Source organism: Hippichthys cyanospilos, chromosome 7 (genome assembly GCF_059441005.1).
Source record: "Hippichthys cyanospilos isolate Australia breed blue-spotted pipefish chromosome 7, RoL_Hcya_1.0, whole genome shotgun sequence".
In the NCBI taxonomy this organism is placed as follows: Eukaryota; Metazoa; Chordata; class Actinopteri; order Syngnathiformes; family Syngnathidae; genus Hippichthys; species Hippichthys cyanospilos.
The window spans coordinates 24,375,356-24,398,815 of NC_142375.1; the positions used below are offsets into that span (position 1 = coordinate 24,375,356).

Sequence of the window (23,460 nt, forward strand, 5' to 3'; positions counted from 1 at the left end):
CCGACCGTTCGAGCGCCGCGCCCTTCTTGCCGCCCGCGAGGCTCGTAACAGAATGTAAAATGGCCGCTTCAAAACCAGTTTTCTACAAAATAAACCCCGGCGCAAGAGCAAAGTTCATCCCACGGAACGGGGGCAAAAAGGGGCACAATACGATACTTTACGGCTGCGCGGTGCGTACAGAGTCATTTATAAGATCGGATCCGCGCGGTGAGTCCGGGACCCCCCGCATGTATTTCTATTTGACGAAGTCGCGACCCTTTCAAAGTCGGCCCGAGTCGGGTGACCATAGAATTTTCGGAAATCGTTCGACTCTTTGAAAAAGAGCGAGCGGCGAGTGAAATCCTTTTTGCCCCGTTTGGATAAATGCCTTTACCGCGTGCGCGGGATCCGCGGGTACGGCAAATGAGCCGCGGGGCGCTCCGGTCAGTCGAAACTACGCGGCGAGGTCACAAAGGTAATCCTCCGCAGAGCAAACACGTAAAGGCGCGCGCGCCGGCGCTTAGCCGGCCAAATTACTGGCGTAAATGCTGATATGCCTCCCCTCCGCGCCCGCAAAAATAGCCCGGCGCGACACGCGCGACGTCACGGGAGGCCCACGTCACAAAAGCTCCCCGCCTCCCGGTATTAGCGCTGCGTTACCGGGACGGGAGCGTCACAACAAAATCTTTTTCCCGACGTCACTTTGGACGGATCAGCGCTGAAGATGAGGGCTGGATAGGTTTTACCGCGCGCCGGTAAAGTAGGCCGGCTACCGAGGACGAGCCGAGGAGCAAAAGACCCGCGTCGGCGGGACGCGCCTCCCCTCCCGATAACGTCGGGCGGTCGGAGCAATTCGCAGTCAAAACGCAAAAGGGACGGCCGAGCGTCCCCCGCCCGGCCTCCTTTTAAGGAACGACTGCAAAATGTCCAACGTTTGGCAGAAATAGTCATCTCCTCGCTACGTAGGAACAAACGCCGACATGCTAGCGGCTACTCCGGCGCGCCGGCAATTTTCAGGCCTTTTCGCCACGTTTTGAACGATCGCCTTTGCTGCCGGGTTCTCCCACGCGGGTGGACAGTGCGCGCGCGCGCAATGCGTAGGTAGTACGTAGCGCGTACGGGAAACGCCCCGCTTGGACAGGACCGAGCCGGGGTGATGCGGGCGGGCGACGGCGCGTCGGCGTGCGTCTTGTTGGGATGGCGTAAGGAGCGCACGCGGGGAGCTCCCACGGCGCCCCCTCCATAATTCAGCCACAATTAAAAGGCTCTCCTCTACCGTAGATAATGAAAGCATAAGTCAAGAGCGCGCGCGCACAATGCAGCATATGTGAAAAGGAGCAAATAGACAAGACGCGGGGTGTGGGAGGTGTTGCGCAACACGCACCTTCTAATTCAGCGTACGGCAGTATAGGCGAGGCAGGCGGCCACAGACCGTTTTGCCTCATCCGGTCCGAGCGTCGGCAGTGGCGGAGGGACGCCACCTCGACTCCGCCCGCGTTTTATCTCACCTACACCGACTGGACGTCACGCCGGCCACGTTTCGGTAGCGTGTTTTGCGCGCTTGCCTTTTCTCGCGACGGCGAGTCTCATAATCTAATATTTCATTTTTATTTTGAGGTTTCACCTTGAATTGAATCCTAATGCTATTTTCTTTCCAAAACAGGGCTTGCTTCTCAAACTTTTTGGGCTCGGCGATCCCCCCTTTCACAGCAATCCGCCGAAAGAAAAACAGACCCAAAAATCCTTTTAAAAAACAACTTAAAGATGGCCTTTTTATTCAGCGTGAACATTTTGTTACTTTTCGGCCGCCCCGACGTTTCCAAACTGAAATCGCCGCCGAGCGCTTGCGTCACGAAAGGCATTTGGACAAGACGATCCCATTTGTAAAAATATATTCAAGCGCTTGAATCGCTCGCTTCGGCCAAGAGGCGCGGGTACTTCAAATAAATGGAAGCCACGTTACCGTCTGGGCGGACGGCGCGTCTCCATTAGAATTTTTTTTGTCGTCCGTCATCTCCATCGGTCCGCGTCGCCGCCATTGCCGTCGTCGCGATCGTCTTTGTCCATGCGGTGGACGTTTGGTCGCCGTCGTCGTCATTGTTTCGCCGTCGTCGCTACCGTCTTGTTGTTTCACCGCCATCGTCTTCATCACCGTCATCATCTTCGTCGCCGTCGTCACCCTCGTCGTCGTTACTGAAAATGGTATAAGTACGCCCGTATCCTTTTTAACGTTAACAAGGGAAAAAAGCGATATCGGTCAAGTTTCAACAACTGTTGGTTCTTTTCAGAGGCGGCGCCCAAGTCAAACCGGGCACAAACGCGTAACCGTTCAAAAATCTGATCAGCTCCAAAAGACCCGAACGATTTGACGGCGTTCGCTAGATCGTACGTATAAAAGCCACTCGCGCTCAAGACTTTAAAAGCGAAAGGCGAGGCGTCCAAAAGTGGCCGTGGCAGCGCGCCCAAAGGCCACGGCGTTCCGAATTGGACGGTCATAAGCGGCGCGCCCGGTCAACCTGGAACGCGCGCTAGAGGAGACGGGCTGGCGACAGAAAGGACGAAAGCCCGCGGGGCGAGCGCCGCGTACCCGACCGGCCTTTTTCCGTAAACCTAACCCGGACGAGTCGCGTAAAGCTTTGGATTTTGCCGCGTGCTCGGCAGGTGCGGTGCGGGCCTCCAGCATCTTCCCCATCATGAGCGTGATCCTGCTATTCATGGGGGGGCTTTGCATCGCCGCCAGCGAGTTCTACAAGTCGCGCCACAACATCATCCTCAGCGCCGGCATCCTCTTCGTCTCGGCGGGTAAGAACCTTCCCCATTTTTTGCGAGTCCAGAGGTATACCAGTGGAAAAAAGACTCCGGGGAAGCGGGGCTCCGGGCGCGAGAACCGCCCGGGCGGCGAGACGCGGGGGACGCGGCGAAGACAGAAAGGAACGCAGGGAAAACGTGACAAAGGCCCGTACCGACCCAAATCAAACCCGCGACGCGCTTAGACGGCGGGCGAATAAAGTCGAGCGGGCGGGTCGATCGGTCGGTCGGATGAAAACATCCGCCTCCGATTTTTTCAGGCCCCATTTCCACATTGACGCAGACCGTCTCGACACGATATGGTCCTATAAACGCCGAGCGCTTCCCCCTTCTAATAAAAGGTCGGGGACCCCTTTTGGAAATGAAATTCGGCATTAAGGTTATTCAAACGCAGACACGAGAACATTTTTTGCGCGTTTTGAAGTCCACCCTCCCGAAACGGGGGTCGGAAATCGTCGGACTCGTAAGAGAAATCCTCGCGCTCGCCCGCTTGCCGCTATCGTTGCCCACTATTGTCTACTTTCTGATTCGCTCCATGTGAGCGGGAGTGAACGCCATAATGACGTATGACAAGAAAACTCTCAAACGTGTTATAAAAGTGGGATAAAGAGTGAGGAGAGTGATTGAGACATATCTGAGCAGAAAAAAAGGCTCAGGGACACCTTATTTTTAGCGCGTAATCCCTGTGGCTCCTCTTAGCCTAGCAACAGAGCCGAGAGAGAGAGAGAGACAAAGAGAGAGGAAAAGAAGGTTGATTTTAGCCGGAGCTATCCGCCGTAGCCCGCTGGGCCGCGGCCTAGAACCGCACCGCAGAAAAGTTGACGATACGGCCGCCGAGGCCTCCTCCCTATTTCGGAAAGGCCAACGTGCCACCCAGTGGCCATTTTGGCTCAAATGAGGTTTCCACTGATGGGATTTAGAAAAGAAAAGTACAAAAAGCATTGAATCAAAGAACATTTGTCCCTCTGTCTCTTTTTATGTCCACGTGTTTATTCCTGGCCAGGGTGCTACGCGCGCAATAAAGGACACTTTCAAACATCCTACAATGGCACAAAACAGAATAAGCCACACTGTCAGGTGGGGGGGGGGGCTCGCTCCAGTTTGGACCCCGCAGAGGGAGAGGAGTCGGCATCGTGGGAAAAGCTCAAAGAAAACAAGAGAAAAACGTGCGCTCCGTAAAGTAGAGCAGAACCAAGACCAAGGTTCTTGTTTTTTCCCCACATTTATCAGCTGATCGCCGCTGTACCGCAACAGCAAATTCGGATTTTTTCCCGCTATGTCGGCGACGGCGTGACACCAAGTGCGGCCAGGAAATCCTTCCTTAAGAAAGTCAAAGCGTGGGAAAAACACACAAGGACAAAAAAGAATCAGAGGACAAAAAAGGGCCGACGAGAGGCGCGAAGGGAGGGGGAAAAACGTGGCCGCGAATCCGCGGCACGGGTAGCCTTCGCCGCTAACGACCGCGGCCCGGAGCGCAACCGAGCGTCGAGGCCGAGAAAAGGGAGGTGGACCCCGGCATTCGGGGTCATCTCTGACAAACTTTGGCAGCGGAAACGCTAGACCAGATCAACTGGCTTGGAGGGAAAGAGGTCCCCTCCCGCAGCTGCGCTCCATGGAGGTCGGCCAGGATTTCCGTCGGATTTTCAAGACCGACGTCTTCGTATTCCTCGAGAAAGACCCGGGCGGACTTTCCGTCCTCGGGATCCGGTCCACCTCGCGCCTTTGCTCGCATTTCTCGGGAGAGGCGCGGACGGACGCGGCGGCCTGCCCCTAGGATGCGCTTTGCGCTTCCTGAGAGTTGTGGGCGGAAACCGTGGACTAAAATTCATCGGCGAGGGTCTCTCTCTCGCTCTCTCTCTCGCTCTCTCTCTCGCTCTCTCTCTAACACACAATGAAAAAACACTCGGGAAAATACCCAAACCCCGGAATCAAACGCGCGCGAAAGCGGGATATTCGGACATTATTAGGACGGCGGCGCGGGTAGGGAGCCGGCGAACCCCGGAGGGTCGACGGGTGGGCCACGGGCGCTCCCGAGACGCCGCCGAGGACGCTCCGGCCTCACGGCCTCGTCCCACGTTTGGCTCTTCTCCCTCCGCCGCAGGCTTGAGCAACATCATCGGCATCATCGTGTACATATCGGCCAACGCCGGCGACCCTTCCAAGAGCGACTCCAAGAAGAACAGCTACTCCTACGGCTGGTCCTTCTACTTCGGCGCCCTCTCCTTCATCATGGCCGAGATGGTGGGCGTGCTGGCCGTGCACATGTTTATCGACCGCCACCGGGAGTTGCGCGTGGGCGCGCGGGCCGCCGACTACCTCCAGGGCGCCGCCATCACGCGCATCCCCAGCTACCGCTACCGCTACCGGCGCCGCTCGCGCTCCTCGTCCCGCTCCACCGACCCCTCGCACTCTCGCGAGGCCTCGCCGGTGGGCCTCAAGGCCTTCGGGACGCTGCCCTCCACCGAGCTGTCCATGTACACGCTGCCCAAGGGCCAGGCGGGCGCGCCCGCCGCCGCCGCCGCCTATAACTCCACCGAGAGGGACCACAACTTCCTGCAGGTCCACAACTGCATCCAGAAAGACCCGAAAGACTCCGGCAACCCCGCCAATCGACGCACCACGCCCGTATGAAAATGACGGACGCTTCCGCGGGGGGGGGGGGGGGGCTTGCGGGAGGGCCGCCGGAGGCTCTGGCGCTTTGCTTTCTGTTTGACGGTAAGAAGCGCAGAAAAGCGAAAGAAACGTGCATGATTTTTCCCCCCCATCTACCCTTGTTTAACTATTTGATGTTTGTAAAGATCTGAAGGGGTAGGGATGGGGGCGGGACCCGGGGGGGCGGCGCCCGGAGCGGGACCCGGGGGGAGGTCCGAAAGGCCGACTTTATATTTTTTACTCTTCCTGGGTCTGGTGAAAAATGGCATTTTTTCCCGCAACCTTCCCTCCGCGACCCCCGGTTTGTCTCTCCGGTTTCGATATCTTCCCGATTTTCTTCTTGATTTGCATAAATACTGTGAACCGCTGCGGTGTACCGTTTTAGCAGGGAGCACTTAAGAGGCCGTGAAAAAAGCAAAAAAGAAAAAAAAGCAAACGTACTGACCATTCATATATATATATATATATATATATATATATATATATATATATATATATATATATATATATATATATATATATATATATATATATATATATATATATATATATATATATAGATGAATATCTGAAACAAACACGAGTAAAGCCGTTCATTTATCATGACCAGACTTTCCTGGTGCGATGAGAAAAATACATAGTAGCCATGCTAAGAGAGATGCTAAAACCCAGCTGATACATTTGTCTGGGAATAAGGCTTCGTGCCGGTTAGTATTACCGCATTTTTGTACGACAAAACACACACATGCACACGCGCACACCAATTGATAACTTTTGGCCTTCCGCCAAAAGACCGGCTGCCATCTTTGTTCAGGAACAATGAACTGCCGGGGGGCGGGGACGGAGCGAAGCTCTGAACCCGTCGATGAAGACGACTGCGGACAATGCGACAGACGAGGTGAAGTCCCCCCCCCCGCGAAAAAAAAAAAAAAAAAAAAAAGAATTTACATGCATGCCAATCCGAATCACCCGATCCGCTTTGAAGGAACCTCTTGTTTTTGAACAATAATGCCGCGTAAAAGGCAGCAGGCAAAGTAGAACTTAATGTTACGGTACTGTGTCTTTATTTGCCCTTTTTTCCCTCCATTTTTCTTTGCTTTTTTGGGGGGGGTTGACTATTTGCTTTTTTTTTGGGGGGGGGGGGGGGGGTGACTATTTCGAGGCTTCGAGCTTTGAAAAGTTGTTCATTTTCATCCTTTCACTTCTTATTTTCTAACTCACGCAGCCTTATTATTACCACGATGAATATTAGTCTTATTTTGTCTCATTTTTGGAGGGTTTCTTTTCTTGTTCTTGCGTCGTGTTGTTGTGAATGACAATTTCAAAGAAAAACGAACAACAAAAAAACTGAACAAGCGTAATGTCTTTCAAGGTGCCAAAAGTGAATGATTCTGAACTTGGATGATGAATAAACATTGAACCCCCCTGTAGGGAACAGCGCATGTCTCGGCGTCATCTTCAAAAAAATCATTCAATAATCAACGAGGAAAGGGAAAAATAGAAGACTGTCGCTGGAGTCGCCATAGTTCAGAAGGTGCGCGGGTCCAAAATTCAAATATCCATAACAAACGAGAATGCAAGTTTACCCGATGAAAATTGGTATAGTATATATTTTGGCGCCAGCCTATACGGAGCGCGTGAGCTGCGCTAGCCAGCGGCTAATATACGGCCAGGACCGAGCCCGACCCGCCGTTTGACGACGACAAGGAAAATGGACCTAGCGTAATGGAAATGAATTGATTCCACGCCGTTCCAGGAAGTTTGAGGCGCAGACGTGCGTTTTTACGTCGGCCGTATCCTTACTTCCAATCGGCGCGTCAATTGGCGGTCAAACCAACTGGAGCCGCGTGGCGGGGAAAAGGACGAACGACCGCGAGGCGTTGGCCGACCGCTCGCAATGTGGGAAATCACACTTAGCCCGCAACAAATGTGTCATTTATTGAGATGAAGACAAGAAAATGCGGAGAGCCCACGATGACGTCGATTGTTTTTCTATTGTTTTGACATTGAGCCGATCCTCGCTTGAGTTGCGGTGACAAAAAGCCTCAAATAACGTCGTCTGTGGTGGAAACCGCTTTGTTTTTCCGGCTACGCTAATCCTTTTCCTTCAGCGAGCGCCCTCAGCTGCGGAATAAATGTCAGAGCCGTTTTCCTCTCTGCGGCCTGCTGCAGTGAACGCCTCCTGTCTCGCCCCGAGCCCGCTCGCTCGCCCGCCCGCCCGCTCTCCCCCCGATGCAGCGATCACAGAGGCGGCGTCTCTCTGCAGTGCTGCTGTGATCAGAGCGGGGGGGGGGGGGGCGCGGCCCACATAGGCTGACGCAAACAGCTCCACATCGCCCGCCGCCGGAGCGGCGACGCGGGCATACCGCGCCAGCCGATTTTCCCATCGGCTCGGCGGGGATTTTTCCCCTTATCGTCTCCCAACTCGGCCCGACTTTGAAAGGCTCGTGACATCATCGATTAAAAGCACATTTTGACTTTCCGCCCCTCAGAATCTTCACTGGCATCGGCCCCGTCCGTCCGTCCGTCCGTATATTTTTTGGGAGGGGGGCGAAACCTTTATGTACAAAAATTGTAAAATGCGATAAAGTAACTACGCTGTATATTAAAATATGAAAGAGGAATATTTACGATCTCATAATTAGAGTATTATGACTTTGGAAGACTTTTGCATCATGGGAGTCCAGGCTAAGCCAATCATCAGTCGTCGAGAGTCTTGCCAGTGTCAGAAATTGGCCGCTACTGCCACCCGGTGGTTTTGGGATGTCAACACGAACCTTTCCATTGGGCCCCGTTAGCGAGTTGCCATTGAAAGAATTGGTGCAAAAATCGGGGAAAATGCACGATAAAGCATCTGGTTCTCATTTTGTCCAATACCGCCACGATTTGCAATTTTGAAAAGCGGTAAACGCGCCCAACGCGGGCCAATTGGACACCTGCTGGGTGCACCTCTCCACCTCCCGTTAGCAAGCGCGGTCACCTTTTGACAATCCATGCGATATTTTAGCCCGCTGTTGTATGCTTTCCCTTTGATATCACGCATCAAAAAGCCCCAGCTGGGGCATGAAGATGACAGTTTTGCAAACGGGGTTGACTTTTTCTGAAAAGATACCCAGACTCCAGCGACCCGGCGCGCGTTTCCTTCCGTTCCTACCGATCGCTTTCCAACAGACCGGGCTAACTCAATTGTGCCATTTTAGCCGCCAAACTTAGACATGGTCCACGCCGCGTCGTACCGAGACCAAATTTGATATTTTTTATGACATTTTGATTCGATTTTGAAAAAATACCCTGTTGATGGCCGTCTCCCCTGCGTTTCCTTTTTACGTCACGTGGTATTATGAACTTAAGTTTTATGGGGATGGATGCGCATGATGTTTCAAGGGAGGAACGTAGAGCGCTTCTACTCGGATGAAATCGACATCAAAAACCCGGAATCGTAACCATTGGATTCAAGGGAAAAGTGCGATTCTGTAGTCTTTTTCATCAGACGTGGGTATTTTTCAAATACTCGGACCGAAACGCTGGCTATTTTCAGGCGTCGCGCGGACGAGCCGCTAATCTTTTGACGCCGTGCGACTTTCGAGGTTTTTACCGACAAGATCAAAGCGGTTATTCCATTGACGATTGCTCGTAATTGACAACCGCCGAGGCTGGTCAGAAACAACTCAATTCTCTTCCGCGCTCCAGATCCCCATTCCCAAAGCCGGGGGCTAGAAGTTGTCCCCCGAAATCTCTCATTTTCATATTTCTTACGCGACGACTCACGCCATCCATCGAGCGGTCAACAATCTCGACTTGTCCTTTGGGCTGACGACGATGCGCCGCGTCTCAGGCTAGACGGGCGAGCGGCCCATTTAATAAAGAAACGCTCCCCGAAGCAATAAGCGGGCAGACTGCGGCCCACGCTGGCTCTTGGAACCTTATTAAAGATTCCAAAAGAAATCGCGGATAGCTGCGGTTGCTACCGTTTGGTGCGCGTGAATATTACCGACCGGTCAACCTCACCAAACACCGGTCGGTTCCATTCGCCGCCGCCGACAAGAAATGCTTCTTTTTTTTTTTTCCCCCTTTGCGTTTCGTCCCGAGAGAAAGACGCAGGCGCGGAGCCACGGGACGGCCGCTCGCGGTCGGTCGTCGGAGCGTGGAACCTTTTGCAGATCTTCCTACGCTTTTATTTGCCGGAGTTTTATACAGGCGCGTCTTGGCAAATTGCGCCGCGATTGACAGCAGATGAGCCAAAAAGGGAACCGGCGGCGGTAACACGTTCCCAATCAAACTTAAAGTCCTCATTCAGTTTCGAAAGACTAACCTGAAATCCTAACTTTGGCTTGAAAGCCAAGTTTAAAAAAGTTTGACCCATTTTGAGAGATAGAGATAGATGGCGTATTTTCCACTTTCGTCCAATTTTCCAATTTCGTCGATATAGGGCGCAGCGCATTAGAAGGCGCGTAGAATTGAAGCGACAGTAGTGGCCGGGCTTGCGTTATGCAGCCGCTAGATGGAGCCGCGCTAAAGGAACTCAAAACAAAACCATTTTCAGTCAGAAATAATGTGGAAAGTATTATCTGAAGAATGGGGAAAAACAAATACCTCCGTGTACATTAAATGACAGTTTCGATCGATGCCAAGACAAATCAGGAATGTCAAACAGTATGAGTCAATTCAATATTAAACTTAATTGCAACCGTCAACCTTCAAATGTATCGTTTTGTCCGTTTCAAAAACGGTTTCTGGATTTATTTTACAAGGTGGCGCTTTCTTTTACGAAAACTCGAGGTTTTTACATCTTGACCCCATATAAATGGCTTCAAAACTGTAGCATATACTACAGCGTAGGAAAACTTCAAACGGGTTCGAAAAATTTGATGTACTAAAAGTCAAAGTGTAAAAAAATGCATCTACAACTGACACGCAGAGGTAAAAATGGAAGCATTTACTCGGCCGTAGAGTTCTGTTTTTTTTCCCTAACCTAACCCTCACCCCTTACAGTGGGGAAAATAGACCAGATGGATGGCACGCACAGAAGTTGCCTTTACTCCATTCGCGCCCGGCCCATCATCAGCGCATAGCATAAAAAGACGTACACAATTTGCGTGGCTATGAAAATCTTTTCAGTAGGTGTGCGTGTGCGTGTGCGTGCATCTAGCCTGGGCGCAGGTTCTGCGTGGCCTCTCTGCGTTCCTGGTACAGGGAGTGGAAGGCCCGGGCTAAGCTGAGGAGCGGGGCCTCGCAGTTCTCCATCTCCTTCTGCAACGGAGATGACACGTCACGCCGCTGTATAATTGCCTCACTTTAATAACACGCGCGGTGGGTTTGATTTGGGCAGCCGTGATATTCGGGGGTAGACTTATACTCCCGCTTTGGTGAAACGCGGCCAAATTGAAGTCAAAAAGGGAGAAATACGATAAAACATTGAGAATGCAGAATGGAACTTGGGAGCGGTTGGTGCGGCTGTAGCCAATGATGCGGCTAGACTAGAGAATGCGCGCACTCACGGCGGAGGTTTCGTGGTACTCCAGCCCCTGGCTCCGGGCCCACTCCTGGGCCGCGGCCGTTCGCACCTCTCTCCTGGCTGACAGGTCACACTTGTTGCCCACCAGAACCCCTGACAAAAACGCGCACGCATTTCCCAATAGTGAGAATCCTCATTTTATAGTCAGGATTCGCACTCAAAATTCACAAGTCAAAATTCTGACGTTAACATGAGGAAACGCTGGATATTCTCATTTGAAAGTAAAAAAACAAACAAAAACAAAACAAGGTCAGAATGTCAAAATGTTAGTTTGAAATCAAACTGGTTGTGTCACTCATACAACCGCTTGCAATGAGATGGGAAAAAACGGGCGTCCTTTCGATGTTAAGTAGGGAATTCGTTATCTGCTGAGTATAACTAACAAAGTGACTGGTAATCCAAACGTATTTACCTCCTCAAGAAAAGTCATCAACAAAGTAAGAAAGTTCCTTTTTTAAGCTATCGGGCGACAAAGAGTAACTGATGCTGTTGTTATCCTGTTCCCAGCCAGCTGGGGAGCCAATGAGCGAGGACGGTCGATTTTACCGGGAAGGTGGAGACCCCCGCGGCGGGCGCGGACCCGCTCCGTCCAGCGAGCGCAGCTGCCGAAGGAGCGCTCGCTGGTCAGGTCGAAGACCAGGCACAGCAGGGACGGCTCCCCCCACTGCGCACACCAGACGGCCCGTCAGATTACGTGAAGGCAAAGGCCTCAAATAACAGTCGCGTCTCACCATTTTCTCATTGGCTTCCACCAAGGATTCCTTCCCCGCAGAGTCAATGATGTAAAGCTCCTGGATTGAAAAACACACAACTAGTACTTGGACCCCCCCCATCTACGGGGGGGCGGCCATTTTGTCACTTGCTGTCAACTGAAAAAGGATGTCACGGTATACATTCGTATATAGATGGGTATGTACATACTTACACACATATACACATATACATATTCACATTTAAATAGATAGATAGATAGATAGATAGATAGATAGATAGATAGATAGATAGATAGATAGATAGATAGATAGATAGATAGATAGATAGATAGATAGATAGATAGATAGATAGATAGATAGAGAGATAGAGATAGAGAGATAGAGAGATAGAGAGATAGAGAGATAGATAGATAGATAGATAGATAGATAGATAGATAGATAGATAGATAGATAGATAGATAGATAGATAGAGATAGATAGATAGAGATAGATAGATAGATAGATAGATAGATAGATAGATAGATAGATAGATAGATAGATAGATAGATAGATAGATAGATAGATAGATAGATAGATAGATAGATAGATAGATAGATAGATAGATAGATAGATAGATAGATAGATAGATAGATAGATAGATAGATAGATAGATAGATAGATAGATAGAGCATGGTTATTCGAGGCTCACCACGGTGTCGCTGCTCTCGGGGATGTTGACGCTTTTGATGAGCAGCTCCACTCCTGTTGTCTGTGAAACAAAAGACGTCAACAGTAACCCTACTGAAGAGGACTACATTTTTTTTCATGGAAAAGGCTGAAGAAAAGAATTGAGGAAAGGAACACTAACTTTTGTCAATCGGAATGCTCAAAATTGGCTCGCAGGAGGAAGGCAGGAGTCCAAATCACATTTTACACACACAGACGCGCACACATAGACATGGCCACACTAGCTAGCATGATGTGCAGAAAGCCTGTCTCCGGAACGCCGGCGAGGGCCCCGTGTAAGACCCGACTAAGGGCCCACCTGACATTTTCCGCAAAAAGGGGGACGTGAGCGGAACGGCCGCCAGCCCGCGCCGGCCTTCGCAGTCACCAAGCCGGCGCTTGCTTTTGGCGTCTCACAAGCAGATTGAAGACAAATGTCTGGGAGCTTGGGGTTAAGAGTTAGGGGCTTGGCGTTCGGTGCGGGTGTAGGTTTGAGATTTTCGGCTTAGGAACTTTAACATTTCATCCCATCTAAATGACCCCAATTCCCAAATATAAGACGCACTTTTTTTCCCCAAAAATGAAAGCCCAAAGTATGGATGAGTCTATAAAATGGTAAATTAAGTATTAGACTTTTTTTTTTAATCCAACACCGTTCGAGGAAGATTGACAACGCAAGGCGAGTTTTGAATCACAGCTGTGTGTTTTTAAATCAGCCGTAATCTCCAAAGACGTGAAGTGGTTTCTAGCGCGCTCGTAGTCTTAAAGAACTGCACTCATATGAATTGTTAAACATGCTTACTCCATAATAAACCCAGTCGACTGAAGTTTTACCGTAAATGTGGAAAACCTGTTAGCATAATTTAACGGTACTTTTCAAGAAACCAAATAGCCGGTATCTTCCCGTAAAAGCAAATGCTTCTTGACAGTGTACCGTGTAAAACCGACAGTATCTATACATTTTTTACCGTACTTTTCTGGAAACCAAGTTTCCAATATTTTACTGTAAAAACTGTTTTTTTTTAACTGTGTAAAATCAATTCGATCAATACTTTTACCGTAAAAAACAGGTTTTACCGTAAAAAAACAGCATTTTGTTTTTTTTCACAGCATGATTTGAAAATGAGGACAACGGCATTGCCACAAAGTCAAAGTCAACCGTAAATAATTTCAGGAATGACGTGACATGCTCTTACCATGCTGTAGTTTTTCTGAAAAAGAGTGCCATCACTGTGGAACATCTGCGAGAGAGCACTTTTGCCCACTGCTGGGTCTCCTGCGGGAGCAATGAAGAAACAAGATCATATCAAATGGTTGACGACATCAGCGCTAGCTCGGTTTTGTTTTGTTGTTGTTTGTTTAAATCCTAGGCATCAAACTCCAGTTCCGGAGGGCCCGTATGCTGCGTGTTTTCCATCCTTCTCTCACAAACACAGCAGATTCAAATGATTAGGATCATTTTCAAGCTCGCCGATGAGCTAATCGTTCGAATGAGGTGTTTTGAGGAGAAAAACGTGCAGGGTACCGGCCCCAAAGGACCGCCGTTTGACACATGCGGGTTAAATACTACAAATAAAGGCAATATATTTCAAAAATAATATCTTGATTTTCGAAGTCAGTCTGGACCTGTGCGGTCAACTGCAATTGTTAGTCGAGCGTCGTCCGTTGTTGCAAAGAAAGGAAAATTGACCCGGTTTGGGAACATTTTCATCTGATTGATGTTACTGGGGTTAAAAAAAATAAAAATAAAAACTGTTGAACCGTCTTCATGATTTCACTGTGTGACGTTTTCATTTGGTAGATTGGAGGGTGTTTTTGTTTGGTTGCTTGGTTTTGGTTTGTGGCTTGGCTCGATGAAGGTCGACTGAAAAAAAACATCAGCAAGAACCCGCTGAAAGCTAACATGTAGATGCCGAGTAAAACAATACGTCAAATCCCATGCTTGGCTCATTATTAGCACGACAGCTAGCTAGCTTTCGGGCTTCCGCAACGCTCAAGTCTAAAAAAAGAAAAGTAACTACTACTTTGCTTCTCAAACGTACAATAGCTCAAGTTAAACTTCACGTACCGACCAGCAGACACCTCGCCCTCAACCTCACCATGAGCACCAGGGCCGAATGAAGACTTTGTCTATTCCCAAGTAGCTTGATTTGAATGCTTTGCCAACATGTTTTCTTCCAAACGCCTCGGCGACACGTCTCTTAGCAACCGCTCACGGCGATATCTCATTGGTTACATTGAAGGTTGCGCAGGCGCGGAGGCACGTTGTCATTGGTTGCAATTCGAAAGCCACTTCGCCCTTGGTTTTGACTGTCGGGCCACGCTAGCCCGACACGCCGCCTAGTTTCGAAACCCTCGTTATAAATATGACATGTATGACGTTAATCTTGGTCAGTATTAAACTATCATACGCCCAGAGGCAGATCGTTCTTCGGCGTGTTCCCGGAGACCACAAAGAACGGCAGATTACGTCGTAGCGTTCGCGCGTCGACCGGCGCGCGAAAGGGATGGTTAATGATTCGGCTTCGTCGTGTGGTGAACGCCAGTTATTTCAAAACAATCATAACAATTCAGCAAGTATATGAACGGCGACGCAATCATAACAATTCAGCAAGTATATGGACGGCGACGCGAGCAAACGAGCGCGTGACCTCATGTGAGAACGTGCGCGCTCCCGCTTTGCGCGTCCCGGGCGTGACACCGGCTTGCGCGTTCACGCGATCCGGAGAGAAGGACACGTCCATCGCGCTCACCTTTCGCCCAACGCGGTGATTTGCAGTGGGCAAATCTACTCCAAATCAAATATAAAGAAAACGAGAAAAGGAAGAGGGCGCGAGTACACTAGCTGGGGGGATTTGTCCGGGGCTCGACCAAGCAGTGAGCCCGAAGAGGAGAGGAGAGGAGAGGAGAGGAGAGGAGAGGACCAAAGCCGAGCAGGCGAGGGGGGCGGGGGGGCGCCATGGAGGGGATGCAGGCGTACGGAGCCGGGAAAGCCGGAGGAGCCTTCGACCCGGTCACCTTCTTCCAGCAGCCTCAGACCATACTGCGCATCGTGTCGTGGGTGAGCTTCCTATTAGCACCGTATTCCTTTTTCCAGCTCTTTCAATGACCATTTTCACGCGGGATTCCTGTGAAGGGCGGCAGTAAACAAACACGGCAGAATGGGAGGAGAGCGCCAATGGAATCTCCGTGGCGTTACGCGAGTTGTCGTTTGTAATAAATGGACGACTTCGATCAATTGTGGCTCGCTATGTTGGCAAATTGCACACGGGTGCCACAAGGTGGCGACAAAGCGCACTTTTCTCTCGGATAAGGCTGCGGTCTGATTGAAGCTCCTCACCCACACTTTGACATAGTTGATTGGCCGAAACAGTGCGTTTTAACCCTGGGTGGGTTTTGCAACGCAGAACGGAGGGACCGCTCGACGTATTTTTCCGACCGTAAACCGCACCGAGAAATAATGGTTAGAAATGTCATTTTTGTCACGTGGAGGCTGCGGGATTATAAACAGCGGGTCGTAGCATCGGAGATGCTACATGCGATTATGTTCTATGCTCGTCTTTATTTAAAACATCTTTTTAAACGGCATGTTTCCATGCCATTAACGCAGACTGAACGTTTTTAGTAATAACATTTGTAAGCAAACGCCTACACGCTCAGATTCAACAGTATGGTTTACAAGTGGAGAGCCCCCCCCCCCCCCCCCCCCGCCCCCAATGCAGAGTCATCGCAATTCCACTTGAAATGGCGTAGACCGCAGGTGTCAAACTCCAGGCCCGGGGGCCACAACCGGCCCGCCACGTCATTTTATGCGGCCCGCCTAATGCTGATTTGATTTCAAGTTTTCAAGTTTGACTTGCAGTTTGTGTTAAAAAAAAAATCTGTTCCAGATCTATTTATGAACAGTTTTTATCGATTTCAAAACTAGGTAGGGATGTAAACAAGCGAAAACGGCATTTATTAGACACTTTTTTTCTATTTTTAAGCCCATTTTCAATCAATGTTAAGGATGCTTCTTTCGACTAGATTTGGATTTATTCCGGCCCTCTGACAGAAACCATAACTACAATGTGGCCCACGATAAAAATGAGTTTGACACCCCTGGCGTAGACGTTTTGTTTTCCTTTTTGCTACGTATGTCACAATGAACTGAAACTTAAGGATTGTGTTTTTCTTTATTTTTGAGCTTTCACCATCACGGGATGTAGTCAAGTCCTATGACCAGCAGCCTTGATGTGTTTACAGCAACTTTTATTGCCTTAGAGTCAATTTGGGGGGAAGGAGGGGGCGGGGGTGGGGTGGGGTGGGGTGGGCTGGTTAGGAGTCATGTAACCGCTCGATGAAGCGTGAAGTATTATGAGTGAAACGTGGATTTCTCTGCGCCGGCGTTTCCGAGATATGGGCTCTTAGTTGGCCCCCGCCTCTTTGATCACTTCTTCTTTTGTCACAGCGGTTGCTAACCAAAACAGCAGCACCTAACCGAATGAGCGATTCCAATGAGAAGTTTTACCGTCTCTTTGGATCTGATCTTTACATATTTAATTTACGGCGAGCATGTATGGATATCAGGCCGATACCCGGCCTTATTTCAAGGTATCGGTAATTGTCGTGGCGGCCGACACTAGTATAGGCAGTTTTACAATTATGATGTAGAAATTACACGTTGGAAGGACAGAAAATGGTAAGGAGGAATGCTAACATCTCAACATTTTTTTTAAACCAGTCATTTTTTTAGGGATCATCAAAAGTATGAGTGGTATCAGTATCAATGACGACTCAGGGGTTGAGTTCTAGGATCAATCTGGAAAATACATTTATTCACAATTAAATTGATGAATAAATAGATATGAAAATAAACAGATATGAATGTATTATTCGATGATAATAATAACAATAAGTCATTTGATATTTTTGCATTTTTTGTCTACTCTGTTGCATGACTTTATCAACTTTTTTGTGATGGATCATTTGAAAGATATTTTTAATATTTGTCTATTTTAATCTCATACTCCATTTTTTTGTCCTGGCTAATCATTTGTATTATTTTGTCAAATTTGGTCTCATGTTATTTCTATGCATTGTTGTGTTTAATATTTTGTATTAATAATCATTTTCCTGTACTGTAGTATTTTTCACGATATTTGTACATGTGTCATCTAATATTTGTACGTTGTGTGCATATTCTTGCCTGTTATTTTGTAACATTTTCAACATTTCTTGTTTTATTGACTAATATTTTGGGGATATATTTTTTCTTATATTTTTTCTTATATTTATTTATTTTTTTTTTTTAGAAATGCTGAGAGCATATATAACGCAGCTCTAAATTCACCCGGTAGCTTAACTTTAGCATCGCAGAAAGCCAACGAAAAAGCGTCACTATGCTAACTTTCTTACTGCTAAGCCTCGATTTCGAAAGAAATTCTCCGCACAGGTTATTTTTCTCTGATTAGGGTTAGCAATACGGCTAGCGACTGGTAACGTGCGACTTTGTCAGTAGAATGCGGTTAGCAACACATAAGCAAATCGTGGCGCCCACATTCTGTCAGCTACGTGCTAACGTTTGTTAGCACTCGCATGTCGTAGTTGACGTCGGGGTGGTAAATAGCCTAATCTGTTCTAAGGCCCCCAAAAGGCACCTCAACACTTTTACATGAATATTATTCAAATATAAACATGCATCAAAATCATTAAAACGTGCATCAAATTACATGAGTGCATAACAATCAAAATATATCATGAAAATAATTTTAAAAAATACTCCGAAATCATTTGAATGAATCAAATAATTTAGCGGTTGACAATATGAATGTGGTCCACTCATTTGCCTTGAGATGGCGCTGCTGTGTTGATGTGAGTGCAGAGAGAGACAGACACCTTTTTAGGTCGTTTAATTTGGACGTCTTTATTTGACATTTTAAGTGATCCGGGAATTATTTCCAAGTCCGCGGGAACAATAATATTTCTTTTGGGGATTATTTTGATCGTGTACATTTACTTAAGTTTAGTTTAGGGTCACTTCAAGTGCTTCCTGCGTGATGTCATTGCTAAAGCGCAAACGGCGCGCTAAAAATGCCAACGTGAGACGCGACAGCCCAAAGTGCGATGTTACATATGTGTTTTGATGGGAATAAGTACATACAATGTTAGCCGTAGCTAAAGGACTTGCTTTCGAGTCAGGGGTGGACTTCTAAGGAACACGCGCTCGCGCGGCCGTCCCTCTTGTGGGTCACAAGACGGAAGGCCCGCATGTGGTCCTCCACAGGAGTTCCTTTCTTCCTCGCCGGGAGTCTTGTGATTTTTATTTCTCGTAGTTGGTACGGCAAGAAGACCCGGTGTGACCGCGCCGACCCGGACTAAAACGTCACATGCTCGGCTTAGCGCAAACCAAGAATGCGTCGGCTTTGTTCCGTTCCAATGAGCAGTGACGAGGTTGCTTTGTTGCGTTCAGGAAAGGCAGGAAGTTAACAAAGTTTGTCCCAAAGGAACTTAAGAATCTGTTAGTGTGTGTGTGTGTGTATATATATATATATATATATACATATATATAAATATATATTTATACATATATATATATATATATATATATATATATATATATATATATAGATATAGATAGATAGATAGATAGATAGATAGATAGATAGATAGATAGATAGATAGATAGATAGAAAGCATGTAAGTTGACTTAAGTTTAGTTTGGGGTCATGCAAAGCGCTTTCTTCATCAAGATATAAATGTGCGATTTATGTTTATTATCTAACGCAACGTATATTGCACAAATCGTATACCGTATTACACATAAGACGCCTGAGTAAATATAACGGAATACGCGGAAGCTAGGTCGCGGTAGCGGCTCTCGGCATGAGTCTCATCTGAAGGTGTCCGGGTACTCAGTAAGGCCGCAGACACCGGCCGCCGATACCGGAGGGCGAATGAGAACTGCCGTTTTGTCGGCAGCTCTTCTCCATCGTCATCTTCGGCTGCGTGGCCAACGAGGGCTACGTCAACAGACCCGACCAGGTGCAGGAGTACTGCATTTTCAACCAGAACCAGAACGCCTGCAACTACGCCGTCTTCATGGGTTCCGTGGCCTTCCTGTGCTGCGTGGCCTTCCTGGCCCTGGACGTCTACTTCCCGCAGATCAGCGGCGTCAAGGACCGCAAGAAGGCGGTGCTGGCCGACGTCGCCGTCTCGGGTACGTGTCGGCTTGGAGCCGAACGGCCTTTCCCCGGCTGCGCTCGCGCAAACGAGAAACTCGGCAACCAATAAAAAGGTCGACAAAAACACCTAACGAGAGAGAAGCGCGCGCAAAAGGAGCAAACAAGGAAAATCAACTTTATTTGTCTTTCCTTTTCCTCCTCTGCGTCTTTGTTCTCGTTTGCATCCTTTCTTCCTGTATGCTTCCTTTTTCCGGGTTGCTTTTTTTTCTCGTTTGCGTCTTTTTGCTTGTTTGCTTCTTTTTCACGTTTGCGTCCTTTTCTTGTTTCTTTCTTTTTCTCGATTGCCTCTTTTTCTTGGCTTTTGTCTTTTTTCCCGTTTTCTCGTGAGGGCTTTTTGTTTTTGAGTTTTTGCATCTTTTTTCCTATATCCTCCTTTTTTCTCGTTTGCATTTTTGCTTTGCTTCTCTTTCCTTGCGTCTTTTTTCCGTTTGTTCTTTTTTCTGGTTTCCGTGTTTTTTCTTGTTTGCTTCTTTTTTCTTGCGCGCTTCTCTCTTGTAAGGTGTTTTTGGTTTTGAGTTTGCGATGACCTCTTGGTTTGCTCAGTTTTTTGTCGGTGAGGTTTTCACCCGGGGGTAACCGTGCTCTTATGGCGCTGTTTGTTGGGAATGTCTGCAGCGGCCCCCTCAGGCAGAAGATTTGTTCGGCGGCCTAGCGAATACGAACCCGTGACAGACATCAAGCCTCTAAAAAGCGTCTGTTGTTTCCCACCCTTACCGTCCCCTTAAATTGGGGAAATGCAAACGCAGCGGTCGCGTGCACGCACACGTGTTCCGCTTCCCGTTGACCGGACACGTGACTTCTGTTGGCAGCCTTCTGGTCCTTCATGTGGTTCGTGGGCTTCTGCTTTCTGGCCAATCAGTGGCAGGCCACCGACCAGGACGACGACCCGCTGAGGGAGCGCGGGGACGCCGCCCGAGCCGCCATCACCTTCTCCTTCTTCTCCATCTTCACTTGGGTAGGCCGCCCCTCGCTTGAATTGACCTCATTGATGCGGGCTTTGATTTGGAAGGTATTCAGTCGGCCGAAGGGAATCCAGAGGAAACGATGGCAAATGCGCGCTGACGACGGGTCGTCCCCCGCCCCCTTCCTTCCGATCACTTTTGCGTCCGAACAGCAGAAGGAAGCGCTGGGCGGCTCCGCGTATGACGCGCATGTTATTCCGACAGGGCGCCCAGGCTCTGTTTTCCATGGAGAAGTTTAAGAACGTGTCCTTTGAAGAGGAATACACCAAGCTGTTCCCGCCTCAGCCTCATCAACCGCTTGTCTGATGCTTGTTTTTTAGGCGCACGCGTGCGCGTAGAAGATAGTTGCAGCATTTTCCGAAGCTTGAAGGGCAAGTCGACCCATTTTCTTCAGCGTAATTTGTTCTTTATGGTTTTGGGATTCGTTTTCTGCTTGTGGAACATGAATAAAAGCCGGACAATCCACGTGTTTTCATCTATCATCTGTTTTCATCCGTTTGTATTTTTTGCAAAAAAAGTGGATGGCGGGCCGCCCTCGGGCCATACCGGACCACAGGTGTCCAAAACCTGTGGTCCAAACCAAACGCGCGGCATTTTTCTTCACCTTTGCTTCCAGTAGCTGTCCCGATACTTTTTTCCCCTCCCCGTATTGACAGGCGGGGGCCAAAGCCGGCCCGCCACATCATTTTACGTGGCCCGCAAAATGCAAACGATGACTTGGTTTGACAAGGTTTGAGACTAAAATAGCAAATTTGCAAGTTCTCTTCGCTTGAAATAGTCTTTTTTTTTTGGGGGGGGGGGGCTTTGTTTTTGTGACTAATCCCTTTTTTGAACATTTTCTTACCAGTGCCAAAGAAGCTCAAGAAACATGGGCTAACAACCGATCCCCTTTTCCGAGCTTTTCTATTTTCCTCCTCCCCTCTTTCTAACACTTCTTCTTCTTCTCCCATGGCTTTCGCTTTGCACGGTTTATTCGCCACCCCAAGGCGGCGCAGGCCTACCTGGGCTACCGGCGCTACAAGCTGGGGTCCGACTCGGCCCTCTTCTCGCAGGACTACGCGGACCCCGGCCAGGACGCGGCGCCCGGCGGCGGGCCCTACACCTCCCTCGGCGGCGACGGCGACCCGGAGAGCCCGCCGGCCGGCGTTTTCGACGCAACCGCCGGATACCAGCGCCAGGACTACTGAGGGATAGCGCAGGTAGATAAAAAACGGGGGGGGGGGGGGCCCTTTTTGATTTTATTTTCAGTCACTTTTCGCACACCCGGTCAAGTCCGACACCGTCGCCGGTAGCTTTTGGTTTGATCGGGATTCAGAAAGAAAAAGGAGCCCGGATCTGGTTGCGTTCGCATTGCGAATCGGTTCGAAACCCAATCGCGTGAACTTAATTCGCGTGAACTTAATTCGCGTGAACTTAATTGCGCGCTTCGAAACGCTCCCGCCCCCGGCCGCTCTTGATGTTACCCCCGGTCGGGCGTTGCCCTCGGCGATAGAAAGTTTGGGGACCCCTGCCGTGAACGCGGTATTGATCAAAACGCCATTCTGAGACGAGTGAAAAAAAATGGCTGGATTTCCACTCGAAGTCTTTTGCAACGTTTTCAAATCAATAACATTCCCTAGCTCGTCATATTTCAAAGTACACTTGCTCGGGGCTCAGCTTGCCAATGTCACACCATCAAACTCAGAAGAACAGCTGAGATCCCATCGGCTGTTACGCCGGCGACCGCCATGTCGTTTTCAGTCCACAGCAAGTGGCAAAGAGGTGATTTGTTTTTTTCTTCCGATCCATATGCCACAAAAATAATATGACATACTTTTTCATTTTTTATCGGGTCAGGAACTTAGTTGTATATTTTTTGTATAACAATGATATCATTAATGTATAAATACGTTGAGAAGCTAATAGAGCAATATATAATATTATACAATGTAAGAATTTGTCATTTTTTTCTTCGTTACTTGATTACCCAAAGCAATTGATTACTTTTGTACTTTATTTTCAAACGTTTTCGCACCAATTTTTCAATGTGAACATAAAACGGTCCGGATTAAAATTGCCATTGGATGAATTTGAGGATTCACCTGTGAAAAAGGACCGCTTCCACTTTCAAACCGGTTTGCAATGTGGACACAAATTGGGCTAAGGTGATTTTGTCGATGGTTGCACCTTTTGACCCGCTTCATAAGCGGAATGAGTTTGTTGAGAGAAAAAAAAGAAAATCTGGAAATATCTACATCAAAACAAATTGAAATAAATGTGTTATTGAAATAAACATACCCAGCTGACTCAACGCTAACTTCATCACGAACAGCCAAAGTACGGAACTGCATTGCTGCATTTTAAATCAAATATATAAATGGTTTAAATCAATAAACAGTTCAGTATATCAATGTTTGAAATGATACTTTATTTTAAGGCATTCTAAATCAGAAAAAAAGACAATAGAAGGAAGTTTGAATTTTGGTGATCTGTATGCCTCAAGCTTTTCTGTTGCGTGAGAAAATGGTTTGATTTTGGGATGGTAAAAATGAGAGTTGACAAAAAAAAAACCTGACCAAACTATCCAAGTATTTACACATAAATATGTGTACTTTATACCGTGCAAATGTGTAGACTTAGACGTGCGTGATATTGCCTGTCGACTATGTTAAAATAAGGAATGTTAGCTACTTGAAAAAGGATACATGTATGTTTTGGATGTTGTTGCTTTCAACCAATGGGAATAAAAACGTTTCCGTGTGATTTATTATGATTGTCATGAATTTATTATACCGTTAAATCGTACTGTAAGGCGCTCTAACACTATCTTGGATCGATTTTCAACCTAATTTCGAGTAAATGTAATATTTTATGAGAGTTTCTCCCAAATTAAAAGTGCTTTATTTGTTATTAATTGTATTTGC

At 48.1% G+C, this 23,460-nt stretch overlaps 3 protein-coding genes across 8 annotated transcripts in view; 2 read left to right on the forward strand and 1 right to left on the reverse strand.

The window, feature by feature from the left end:
* Positions 1-5,948, forward strand: part of cacng2b (calcium voltage-gated channel auxiliary subunit gamma 2b) — a 21,250-nt gene extending 15,302 nt beyond the window's left edge. The window contains exons 3-4 of one of the 2 annotated variants that reach the window (XM_088419896.1): positions 2,641-2,781; positions 4,889-5,948. In XM_088419896.1, the coding sequence (XP_088276022.1) occupies positions 2,641-2,781; positions 4,889-5,418 (671 nt within the window). In that variant the 3' untranslated portion in view covers positions 5,419-5,948. The remainder of the gene's footprint in view (positions 1-2,640; positions 2,782-4,888) is intronic. The other variant, XM_088419897.1, reaches the window with a different exon arrangement.
* Positions 1,724-15,302, reverse strand: ift27 (intraflagellar transport 27 homolog (Chlamydomonas)). 4 transcript variants are annotated; one of them, XM_088419899.1, is made up of 8 exons: positions 15,126-15,302; positions 13,569-13,648; positions 12,356-12,415; positions 11,686-11,745; positions 11,501-11,618; positions 10,938-11,047; positions 10,590-10,689; positions 1,724-2,172 (listed from the first exon to the last, which is right to left on the reverse strand). In XM_088419899.1, exons 2-8 carry the CDS (start codon positions 13,611-13,613, stop codon positions 1,919-1,921), a joined length of 747 nt encoding a protein of 248 aa, XP_088276025.1. In that variant the 5' UTR covers positions 13,614-13,648; positions 15,126-15,302; the 3' UTR covers positions 1,724-1,918. The 4 variants fall into 4 exon arrangements, with proteins under 4 accessions (XP_088276025.1, XP_088276026.1, XP_088276024.1 ...); XM_088419900.1 differs by lacking the exon at positions 15,126-15,302 and adding an exon at positions 14,472-15,044; XM_088419898.1 differs by lacking the exon at positions 15,126-15,302 and adding an exon at positions 14,441-15,039.
* On the forward strand, positions 14,690-23,299 carry syngr1b (synaptogyrin 1b). Of its 2 annotated transcripts, none has more exons than XM_088419902.1 (4): positions 14,690-15,433; positions 19,333-19,570; positions 20,405-20,550; positions 21,544-23,299. In XM_088419902.1, exons 1-4 carry the CDS (start codon positions 15,332-15,334, stop codon positions 21,742-21,744), a joined length of 687 nt encoding a protein of 228 aa, XP_088276028.1. In that variant the 5' UTR covers positions 14,690-15,331; the 3' UTR covers positions 21,745-23,299. The 2 variants fall into 2 exon arrangements, with proteins under 2 accessions (XP_088276028.1, XP_088276029.1); XM_088419903.1 differs by lacking the exon at positions 21,544-23,299 and adding an exon at positions 20,762-21,022 and having other exon boundaries at positions 14,691-15,433.
* Positions 23,300-23,460: the final 161 nt, after the last annotated feature.